The sequence below is a fragment of the Leopardus geoffroyi genome, chromosome B1 (genome assembly GCF_018350155.1).
Source record: "Leopardus geoffroyi isolate Oge1 chromosome B1, O.geoffroyi_Oge1_pat1.0, whole genome shotgun sequence".
Taxonomy (NCBI): domain Eukaryota; kingdom Metazoa; phylum Chordata; class Mammalia; order Carnivora; family Felidae; genus Leopardus; species Leopardus geoffroyi.
The window spans coordinates 110397817-110410452 of NC_059327.1; the positions used below are offsets into that span (position 1 = coordinate 110397817).

Here is a 12636-nt window from a genome sequence, read left to right on the forward strand (position 1 = left end):
GCCCAACACCCCCGACCCATAATATCTTTAGCTGTTTATCTTAATCAATGAAAGAGGCATCACACTATAATGTCTGAGAAAACTGTAGAGGAGCTAAGCAGACCAAAGAAATACCATGCTGGGGATCATATTTCTCCTGTCACAACAGTCTTTTCTCCTCAGGAAGAATACACTTAGCACGGAACCAAAAGGCGTTTGCTGTCTAGCTGTCTCAAGATCATCCCCGAGCAAACATCTGGCCACAATCTTCGTTTTGCTTCACAATCCACCTTGCTTAACATTTCCTTTTAAACTCGCCCATTCTAAAAATAAAATGACTCTCTCTATACCCAGTTCACACCAGAAGCATCCATCGGTGGCCACAATCCTCAACAATCCACATACAGAACACACCTTATCTCTGCTCACTTCACCGTGCTCGAGTCAATGAATCCATTATGAACCCGGGTTCCTTTCCTATTCTCAGAAAGCAGCAGTGTGCACCTGCCTCTTTAAAAAGCAATGTTTGGCACTGCTACAGTCTACAGTCACTCGTAAGGCTCTACGGGTTCCATAATCTCACTGAGATTACACACTAACACATACACACACATATCGAGATACAGACATTCTTAATTCTGCCAATTTACCTTCTTGGGTCTTTTTCTTCTCTGACTACTGCCGTTGAACTTCTCTCCGCTGTCGCTCTTCTGAGCTGCATCTTCGTTCATCATTTTGAACAGTTTGGAAAGAAAATAGCTCTGCCATTAAACCCTGCTGCCTGCACAGACCACTAGCGAGTATGCACTTACTGGAGGAAAGCAGGAGGAGGAGGAGGGGTGGGGAAGGGGCGCGCGCTGGGAGGGTAAGGACGGTGACGTTGCCATGGCAGCAGCTGCCACAACTGTTTATCTGACTGCATTGTTAAATCTGATTCAACCAATTACCATCGGGACCGGTTACAATGCAGAAAGCCTGGAAAAAAGAATACCAGGGACTCGGATGATGTGGGGACACTGCTGGTTGGTTCTTGACACACCTTCAATTCGATCAGCTCTCAACCCACACACAAAACCTGCACTTAATTTTCTTCCTACAGGTACTTCAACACAGAACAGACACAATGCATAATAAGAAAACTATAACAATCTTGATGTCTCTGAAACTGAGGAGATACATTTCAGCCAGTGAAGAGGCTACTCAAGGGAAAGGATTAGCTGTTAATATCCTAAAGTGCATGTAGGAAAGTTACAGTTTTAAGATGTTATTCACTTGGTTTCAAATGATAATCTTTCAAAACTCAGCTTAAGAATGACTTTTGTCATGGAGACTTGAAAACAGGTTCCCCATCAAGCAGGTAACACAGACCACTCCCGCCCCTGTGCCTCCTCTTTCCACTGTACCCTTCTGACAAGGCACCTGTAACATATCGCACAACTGTATGTTTACCCAACAGAAGCGTCTTAAGGCCAGGGAAAGTGTGTGTGTGTGTGTGTGTGTGTGTGTGTGTGTGTGTGTGTGTGTGTGTACATGCGTGCTTGGGTTGGAGGGAGATCACTGCATTTCCCAGAACCAAGCATGATATATTGAAGGCAGTTAGTCAAGGTTTGTCAATTTATATGTAAGATACTGGGTAATAGAAATACAAGAAATTCATGCAGTTAAAACATTTTATAAGTAATCTTAACCTAATTCTCCTTATTGACTGACAAATAAAACGCAATCCCAGCTTTTAAGGAAATTATGTATATAAAGTTCCAGAATTATTCTTGATAAGAAGAAAACAGGGTTGGTTTTTATCACAAGAAACCCAATTTCATCTTTTGGATCAAGGTGACCATATCTGTATATTTGAACGTATTAAATTGTGGATGCAACCAGTATTTTATACTAATACATATGCTAAACATTCATCCCTATTCCTAGAAAACAAACTCAAAGTATAATACACAGAATACTTAAATGTAAAAATAAAGTAAGGATCAAATCAGTGAGATAATGTATTTAAATACACTTTGAAAACTGAAGGTGCCTATGTCAATGTGTTATTGTCGTTGTTGATCCTACCATTATTTTTACAAATACAGGTAATTTTCAGCTTAGAAAAACTGACCTTAAAAAATGTTTCTAACATGAAAAGGGCTACCAAAATTGGGAACTCATCTTTTTAATAGACATGAGAAGAAAAACTCACCTTCCGTCCAGACTGCTACTGGGATTAATCTTCCTCTCTGGCTTACCACCCTAAAGACATTTGTCACATCTTCATCTCGAGTCAACTGAGTCTTGCTGCCCCTTACTCTCTCCACCCTCCTTCCTCTTGAGCAGATACACCCACCACCAATGGTGTCTTGGATCCCACAGCCAGGCAGGGGCACTGGGCCTCTTTTTTATGAAACAAAATCCTACAGGGACTTGTACAAAAACCTCGGGAACTCAATTCCCACTGTTGTCAGAGCCCTGCCAGAAATCCCCCATGGTATCCTAATCCTCTGCTAGCCCTTCAGCTATTCCACTTATTCCCTCACCCATCCCCACTGGGGCCCCCTTACTCAAGCTTTCTCAGGAGCACCCCCAGCCTGGAAACTGGATTCATCTAAACAATAAATATCTATTGAACATTTACCATGTACCAGGAACTAAGCACTAGGGATAGACTGTCCTAACCACTGGGGGTATAATGGTCAACAAAACTGGCAACATTTCCACTATCATGGCGCTTATATTCTTACAGGGGAACTAAGACACTGCTACTGCTAAGTGGTAAGTGCTACTGGGAAAAAAGTTTAGGATAAGGAGTGATGGGAGACAGGTGCTACTTTAGGTACGGTGGTGAGGAATGCTCTTTAAAAACACGAATGAACTCAGGGACCAAGTCAAGCAATTACCTGGAGTAAAAACACTCTAGCCAAGAAGAACAGCCCTCCAAAGTTCTGAAATGGGAATTTCTTGGCACATATTTTGGGGAAAAAGTGATATCACCAAAAGGGGGAAAGAAGGAAAAAGGAAAACTTTTCTAGCAACTGGATCAATAGAAGAGATGTGTTACTAACACCCTTTACTCTCCAGTGACATCAAAATGTGTTTTTTAATCAAGGGGTTTGGTGGACCAATTAGGAGCCCAATCACTGCAACGTAAACCGAAAATAAATGTACTTCACATTTCAATACTTCATGAATTAGAAACTTCTGATTAAGATGAGATAGGCTCTTATAACAGTGTCTTCTCTGCCAACACCCAAATATATATACATGGCTTTAAATAGTCAGGTACAGGGGCACCTGGGTGGCTCAGTCGGTTAAGCGTCCGACTTCAGCTCAGGTCATCATCTCACAGTTTGTGGGTTCGAGCCCCGTGTTGGGCTCTGGGCTGACAGCTGGGAGCCTGGAGCCTGCTTCACATTCTGTGTCTCCCTCTCTCTTTCTGCCCCTCCCCTGCTCACACTCTGTCTCTCAAAAATGAATAAATGTTAAAAAATTTTCTTTAAATAGTCAGGTACAGGCCTCCAATTTTGACAATGACTTATAACCTTCTGGATGCTCGGATGCTGTTCTGAAATATCATGCAGGCTCTTAGGCAATATATTTCTACTACAGAGTGAGAGTACGGCACAAACACGGTAGCAGCATACCACAGATGTCAACATCTACATTCAGCGTGTAAAATGAAATCGCAGTAAGTAGGTAATTGAAACAGGTGCTAGGAGTGCTATGTCCATCACAACAGTAGAAGGTAAATATTTTACATATAGAAAATGTCAATAAGACATTACAGTGTTGCAGGTGTTCGGGGTGGTCTTTTGAAGCTTTCAATCAATTTTTTGGTGCCTCACATTTGGGCACTATGCACTTTCTATCCTCACAGTGCAGGGTTTTGTTTGTTTGTTTGTTTGCTTGTTTGTTTTTGTTTTGTTATGTTTTTTGAGAGAGACAGAGACAGTGCAAATGGGGAAGGGGCAGACAGAGAGGGAGAGAGAATCCCAAGCAGGCTCCACGCTGTCAGTGCAGAGCCCGACACAGGGCTCAAACCCATGGAACAATGAGATCATGGCTTGAGCTGAAACCAAGAATCAGACCCTTATTGAGCCACCCAGGCACCCTCCCCCCCAATACTGCAGGTATTTTGTGGGCATGTGTTTCACTGGACTCTATAAATTCCTTGAAGACAGGATTAATGCCTATTTGCACATTCCACACAAAGCCTCATTCACAACATATACTAGGGGTCCAAGGATTACTTTTAAGTGCAATAAAGAAACATTTTCGATATTTACCATCCAGTTTATATTCGTAGTTAAACTTCTAATGGGTAAATACTTCATTTCTTACATTTTCTTTTTGTGTACTTGATATCTAGGAGATACATATAATAAGAGTTTTAAAGATATTTGAAAAATTAGAGCTGCTGCTGGCAAGATAGCAATGATGATAATACCTTACCTTTGTAAAGCATTTTATAATGTATACGATTTTTATCTCCTAGGATAAAAGCTCCGTGAAGACAAATCTTTGTCGGGTGTCACTGATACATCTCATGCACTTATAACAATCCTGGCATATGACACACACTCAAATATTAAGTGACTTTATAGGATTCTCATAACCACACAGGGAAAGGGTTAATATCAATCACAGTACAGGTGAAAACATTGAAGTAAACTCAGTAACTTTTTTTTTTTTTTTTGGTGACTTGCCCAAGATAACAAAATTAATAAAATACAGAGCTAAAGTTCGGATTCTAAGGCCACTGTTCTTTTATTAAATCATGGCTGACTTAACAAAGTGCACACTTTAATAAAGTGCGGTCAGATGAGCAAAGACCAAGATGGAAAATGCCAAGAGCAGAAACCACAGTCAGATGACAGTGACCCAAGTAGAAAAAGGAAATCTTTATTGGTTTATGCTAAGCATATTTAATAGGCATGGAGTTTTAGAGGTGCTTATATTAATTTTAATATGCCTACTTTTATTTTATTGAACCATCAGAGTTAATATTATTATGAAATGTGACACATACTACTTTAAAAAAACTTGCAACATTATTTGAGTGGGGTAAATTTCCCTGAGGTATAAGCAGTTATGTCTTAGAGGTAGGTTAACTTCCAAAAGTTCCTTTATCAGTCAGAGTTGCCTGGTGTTAAATCCAGTTAATCTAGAAACAATGTGATAAATAAAGGCTTAGTTCTCTAAAACCTTCAAAAAAAAAAAAAAAAAAAAACCCTTCAAAAGGCCTTCCTATTCACCATTACTTGTGATAGAGTATCTTAACAGCTAGGCAGAGAGAGATTGGAAAGTGGTTCACCAGTTCGTCTTTTCCTCTAGGCCACTGTCATACTTGAACTGTGTACCACAACCCTTCTCCCCCCAAAATATGTTTAAGTCCTAACTTTCAGTACCTGTATATGTGACCTTATTTGGGATTAGGGCCTCTGTAGATGTAATCATGTTAAGATAAGGTCATAATGGATTAGAGTGGGCCTTAATCCAATGACTGGTGTCCGTATAAAAAGAGGGAAATTTGGACACAGAGACACAGAGGTAAGACAGCCATGTGAAGACTCAGGAAGAAACTGGAGAAGTGTAGCTGTAGCCAGTGATGACAAATTGCCAGCAACCCACCAGAAGCAAGGAGGAGGTAAGGAAAGAGTCTTCTCTAAAGTTTTCAGAGGGAGGCTAGTCCTGATGACACCTTGGTTTCATACTTCTACCCTTCATAACTGTGATAGAATAAGTTTTGTTATTTAAACCACCCAGTACTTTGTTTTGACAACCCTGGGAAAGTAGGACAACCATATTTGCCAGCTACCTTTGCCACTGGGTGCAGCCTTGTGACTTAGTTCTGGCTTGTATGAAAGATGGAAGTGTATGCCACTTTCAGGGCTAGCTAATACAACCCTCCCAAGAGTGATCTTCTTTCTTTACCCACCGACTGGCTGAAAACAGAGGAAGACATAACCTAGAAGGTGGAAGAGTAACAGGTTGGAAAAAAGCCTGAGTCCTTGAGTCACTGTGTGGAGCAGGGTCTCTCTTCTTCCCATTCCCTCCTCCATTGACCCTCAGTAGACATGAGTAACTTTTTTCTCATGAGTGTTTTGTCACTGAGACTACAGCGCTATTTGTTACAACAGTTAGCTTATGGTACCTAACCATGTCTACCTATGTTTCCCAGGGAATATGTACTTACACTTCTATTTTGGGTTGCCTGTTCTATCAATGATACTCTCAGTGCAACAAAGCCTTTAGCCATTGGAAATGGATCCTATGTCCAGGAGCAAAGGTGCTACTCTGATGAAAAAAAAAGGCCCACAAGTAATTAGAGGGGAATCAGAAGAGATGAAGAGAAGAATATTATTGATTAGGGGTGGGTACGAGAAAGGGATACCTGATAGGTCTCAGGGGATCACAATCTCAAAGCAGCCTTTGCCCACTCCCCTTTTTCTCCTATCTCCCTTCCTGGATAAATCCTTTCTTTTCCTATTTCCAGATGCCATTGCTTCTGACCCACTGAGAATGAAAACACAGAATGCTTGCTTATCTTTTGGCAAGCATATAACTTCTTGATGTCCTCTAATGATTCTTCTTTCTCTCTCTCTTTTTAAATATTTTTGTTATCAATGGGAAAAACATGAAGGGTTGGGGCGCCTGGGTGGCTCAGTCAGTTGAGTGTTCAGCTTCAGCTCAGGTCATGATCTTGCTTTCATGGATCTGAGCCCCGCATCGGGCTCTGTGCTGACAGCTCAGAGCCTGGAACCTGCTTCAGATTCTGTCTCCCTCTCTCTCTGCCCCTCCCCTGCTTGCACCGTGTCTCTCTCTTGAATCTCAAAAATAAAATAAAACATTAAAAGAAATTTTTTTTAAAAAAGAAATAAAACATGAAGGAAGGAGAGCAAAGGAAAAACATAGTTTCTCAAAGTTCACCATACAAGTCCTAGAATGCATTGGGGTGTGTAGCCAGAGTTGTGCTCAGATCCACTTCCAGGCCTCAGGGCTGCTCTCTTCTGGTGCCTTTCTTGAATTGCTGGGTGTACTGCACAGGTCTTATTTGATGCAATCTCTCTTCCACAGGAAACCTAAGCAGACTCTAACAATTACACTTCCTTGGAAGCTGAAGTCAGGCTCATGGGCCAGGCAGGAGACTTTTTCTTTTTTTACCTCACAGTTAATTGCAGTTCCACCATCAGCATCAGCAGGAAGTACTTCCTCTCCTTCCTTGTGATCTGTTCCTTCTTCTCATCTAGGAGTTCCCCTTCCACGGTTCATGTATTTCTTTATTCAAACAACAGATACTTTATTGGGTGACTGGCTACTTAATATGTCAGGCCTCATGCTTGATGTTGGGGTTCTGTATAAATTAGACAAGTTTTCCCTTAAAGAGCTTAAAATCTAAAAGTGGGACAATCATTGAATTGCAAGAGCAAGGACTCTATCTACAGGGGATGTTAAGTGCATTATGGAAGGACCAGACAGGGATATCCAACCTAGTCTAAAGAGCAGGACATGTTTCTAAGAGGAAGTAACTCAAATATTGAGAAGATGTGAATGATAAGTAGGAATTATCTAAATGGAAAGGAAGGTATAAGGTGGGGTTTGGGAGGAATGATCCAAGAAGGAACAGCAAGGGTAAATGCGCTCCAGTAGGAAGGAACATGGCACTGGCATAACTGAGACAAGGTGCATGTGGTTGCATAGTACTCCTTAGGCGGGCCTGCAGTAGTGACTCCATCCTAGGCCATAATGTAGCACCAAATGTGCCTGTCCATAGACTGGTTATTGTTCCATGTAAGTATCCATGTGTGATATCTAATCATTATTATACAACTTGCAAACCACTAGTCAGATGGCCCTGTTGGCTTATGGATGTTAAAAGCAAGTGGTGTGGCCAGAAAAGGCTGATTTTGCAACCACGTAACATATCATCTCCATAGGTTCATGGATCATGTTTGGAGATAGAAAAAAACCAACCCATACTCTGGACAGGAAAAATTCTGTGACCACAAAACTGAGCATGCTTCCCAGGAAGAACTAGGACACTTAAGAAGCCATATCCAGCAATTTCTCTGTCTGACGTCACCAAGTCTTCTGGTAAAAGCATATCCATTGTGCTTACTGCAACACATTTATACCACAACAAAGTATTCATATTCACTAAGCTGCCACCTCAATCTTCCGAGGGACAACTCCAGGCTACTGCAAACTGAAAGGTGAGGGGGGCAAGAGAAGTGTCAGAGGTGTAGGGAGGGACTAAAGAGCAGAAAGTTCAGTAAGCCATGTTGAGGGTTTGGGATTCAGACTGAAAAGACACACGAAGCCATTTTTCATGGTTTAAGGAGAGAAGTGAAATCATAAGATCTGGTGGTCTTGTTTTTGTTTTAATATAAAGAACTATTGTGTGGGAACCAAACAGAGAATGGATATGAAGAGATGTGTTTAAGAGGCTCTATCAGCAGTCTGGGAGAAGAAAAGATGGTGACGGAGTGGACAGACGCACTGTTTAATCTGTCACTGTGAACAGTGTTCCATTCATAAGTCCTAGGAAAAAGTAAGAAGCAAGCAGAGGGCAGTGGGGAGGTCTCCTGCCTAAATAACAAGGGGAAAGAGAGTTCATCTTCATTAAAGTCTGGTATTGGTAAGAGGCCTCAAAGAAAATTTTCTGAAGTCCATTTCTTTTAACAAACGAGGAAACAAAATTCAGAAAGATTAGAGATTGCTCTCAAGGTTCCACAACTAGTTAATGGCATAGGGAAGTTCGGGATCATGCCACCTCAGTGAGCAGCCTTTCCACATGGGTGAACTTAAAAAGCCTATGTCAAATCTTATTTATTATTATTTGAAATTAAGGAGCCATCAGCTTTTGCATAAGGTGTAACAGACCAGAGAGAAATTAGTCCACTCCCCCAAGGAATGATTGGGAAGAATGACCCTTCTTTCTTATGTAAATATGGTGTGTGTCCTGCCAGGGATTGGAGTGAGCTCAACAAATGTTTCCTTGAGATAGATCTTAAAGTAGCAGCAACAATTGATTAGGGACCTGCTTCTTTCGCTTTATGCCAGTCTTACATAAGGTTTACAAAGGAGGTATTTGGTTGCAAAATGTACCATGCCCAACCCAAAAAGACAGTTTTTGGAACCCACGACATACAATTTTAGCACCTCAATCCACCTGAGACACGAAATTATTAAAATTAGCATAATGATTAATTATAATCTCATTTTACATAAACATTAGCAACAGTATTTTAGATCAAATGTAGAATTCCATGGGGGAATAATATAATGTGGGTAAGCTCACCATGTACATGTTCCTGTCTAGGTCAGTTTTTTAGGACACGCTGTTACCTGCTTGCTCTACTACAGGGTAGCTCTGCTCAGTCTCCAGTGATATTAGTTCTTGAAAATAGCTGTTATAATTGGGTTTCCCTGTAGATGCAAATGAATGGCACATTGGGGTAGGTTGTGTCCTTGACAGACATATTTTTTCCAGTGCAACTGAACTTTATTACTGTAAATATTTTAAATCTTAAACCATCTTGAAAATGGCAAATGTTTTTGCTTCTATTAACTATGAAGAGAGAGTATGTGTCCATTTATAAGTACCGAACATAGAAAACATCCAGAGGCTCCATATTTAAGTTTTATATAAATGTAAAATCATATTTTAAAAAGATGTGTAACCATGGTGGTAACGGAAGTGACAAAACACAAAGATTATGATGTATAAGGTAATTTAGAGACCATGGCATCTACCTTTCAGGAAATGTAAAGTACCAAGTCAATTAAGGGCTCTGCCATATTTTACTGTTCAAGGAAGCCCCGGGGCCCATCTAGACTCAAGTAGTAAAGAAATGGACTCCACTTTTTTTTTTAATATGAAATTTATTGTCAAATTGGTTTCCATACAACACCCAGTGCTCATCCCAACAGGTGCCCTCCTCAATGCCCATCACCCACCCTCCCCTCCCTCCCACCTCCCATCAACCCTCAGTTTATCTTCAGTTTTTAAGGGACTCCACCTTTTGATGAGAGGGGGTGGACAGGTCACATCGCAGAAGAACATATGGGATGGGAGCCATCTTGGAAAATGTAATCTGCCACAGATGGCTAGCAAGTAAAGTAGGCCATGAGGGAAATGAAGTATAAGGGCTGACTTTGCATACTATAAACACAAAGTCTTTTCCCAAATGAGCAGACTCTGCTAGCTAGAAATGCACCGTTCTGCATATTTTTTTTTTTTTTTTTACAAACAAGGTTATCAATGTCAGTTTCTGGAATGATTTACTACATATTACTGGGTCAAACTCTACTATTTCCTCTCAAAGTAAAGTCTCTATTGATCTCTGAAGATGAGTTTCATGTATCAGATTTTCTGAACATGAGCCATTGTGTCTAATACATTCACAGAAAGTACTGTATATTTGAAGTATGGCTTCTTTTGCACATTTCTCTTTACTCTCACTCTCTTTGCACTGTCCTCTCTTACCACTCTTGCACCCATTCTATCCTTTTAAACAATATAAATATGATTTTAAAACACAAATTCTACTGCACAAAAAGTTATTTTAAAAAAGCCTACAAAAGCAATAAAAGTAAAATAGGTTAGAACTAACTTGAAATAATGTCCAAAGAGAGACATACAGTGCAGCCATATTCATTGTTAGCTTTAAACCCAACACCAAGAACATGATTAAACATACATTAGAGTTGGAGGCAAGATTATTAGCTTGTTAACCACACTGTTACCACATACCCAAATTTAGTCTTTAGTAGTGATTTGTGTAGATGTTGGCTATTATGTTTCAGACCTTAGCAAAACCTATGTATCTGATGGGTTCCCTTTGTCATTCAATCTTTATGATGTCTTCTTCTTTGTAAGCCTCACATTTACTGTTTCAAGCTTAGAAACAAAACTAAAACAGACAATGTCTATTCTAATTATTCAATCTGCTTAATTCCCAAGTGCTGGAAGCCGAGCTATCCCAGCCTGAGTGGCAGGGCCCGGGCTGTGGACAGATTGGTGACTTCAAGGCGGCCCACTGACAGTGAAGCTTCTTGTACTCCCGCTTTTAGGTAATTTGGCCTTAAAACTACCTGGGGTGTTGTCTGTTGGGGAATTGCCCTCGACAGCCCCTCTGGGAAAAGAACCATTAGGAAAGAAAATAAGGTTCTGCAAGAAATTGTGCGGCCTTACATTTAGTCCTTGCCATCCCCTATGGAGACTCCTCTACTTACAGGAAGGATAGCCTCATAGATTTGTCAGCAAAGAGGACCTGTAAAGGAGAGACATATGGATTTGAAAGCTTCACTCCGGCAACTAAGGAGTGTATCTCTGGGCACAGGTGACTTCAACTCCTAGGCCCACCTGGCCCCCCAGAGGCATTCCAGATGATGACTGAACCTAGTCGGTTAAGATACAGAATGGTTCATTGGTTCCTAGGTGCATTGTCTCTCTGAGAATGTATGAGGCATGGGTTTCTAAGGCTTTTTCAGCCCCTTCCTGGCACCTCGGACCGAGGCAAACACATTGTTCTTCTGGCCTCATGTGGTTAGGAGGTCATGTCCCTGTAACTGTTCCACTTGAGGTATTGAGAAATGGAGGGCCTTTGACGCGAACAGCAAAGCAAATGCTTTATAGACTATAGATAACTATAGATAAACGCAGATGCCTAATGGAATAATGTAAGAAACTAATCAATAATCAAAGGGTATGTGGGAATATTACAGGAAATTCACCATGTTATTTCTTAAAGGTTGTTTACACATAGGAACATTTTCAAAATTAGGTAATGTTAGAAAAACATAGATGATGTATGCTACAAGGAAATCACTAGCATATATAATGCCATGTTTACTACAATAAATCAGCCAGTTCAACACACTGCTGTTGTCTGTGTCCATTTTTATTTTAGTTTTCATTTTTTATTTAGTTTTTTTACTTTAGTTTTGTTTTATTTTCACCTACGCCATTCTTCCTTCAGGAACCCCTGGTTGCTGGAGCTGGTCTCCGGCAACCAAGAACAAAATGTTTGGAGCCTTGATAATATGGTAAGAAACAGACCTGGAAAGGAAGTTTCCAAGTTCAGGTAGGAAGAAGCATCTTCCTCCAGGAAGTTCTCCAACTCACACAAGCAAACTTCAGGGACCAAAGTATGGTGAAGCCATCCATTTTGGTCACATTGACTATCTACACAAATTACTACATAATATGTGTTTACCAGCTTATCCTGAATAATTGTTCCCAAAATAACCTTTTCCACCCTATAAATTTACAAAAGCAATTTAGAATATAACAACAATACTATATTCAATGCTGTATAGTTTGTCATGGATGAGAGCAAGTACTACTTCACAAATCCTATCAGTGAACCCCAGGATAGTAATACCACACTCAGATCTTAAGCTGTTCAATCTAAAACTACAGTCTGAGTAAAAACTGATATACAACATTTCGAATTTTATTTATACATAGCCAATTATCAGCTTTTTTCCCTGGCCCATAAACCTCTACACCTAGTATGTGTCAAGAACTGTGAAGTATCTGAGATCCTACTTACAACCTAACAAGTTGGACTGCTGTATTTTTATGGATACTGCCAGAAGATATGAGACTCCTGGGTCAGAGACAAAGAACTTCATGACTCACAGCATAGCATGGCCATCAGC

The 12636-nt window shown here is 40.5% G+C and overlaps 1 protein-coding gene across 15 annotated transcripts in view; it reads right to left on the reverse strand.

Annotated features, from left to right (window-relative positions):
- Positions 1-12636, reverse strand: part of ANK2 (ankyrin 2) — a 682786-nt gene that overhangs the window by 347871 nt on the left and 322279 nt on the right. For 3 of the 15 annotated variants that reach the window (XM_045469872.1, XM_045469882.1, XM_045469865.1), the window contains exon 1: positions 630-971. The exons of 5 other annotated variants lie outside the window; for them this stretch is intronic. In XM_045469872.1, coding sequence (XP_045325828.1) covers positions 630-713 — 84 coding nt within the window. In that variant the 5' untranslated portion in view covers positions 714-971. Of the gene's footprint in view, positions 1-629; positions 987-12636 lie in introns of those variants that run through there. 7 more of the 15 variants (XM_045469893.1, XM_045469819.1, XM_045469909.1 and 4 more) reach the window with 5 other exon arrangements.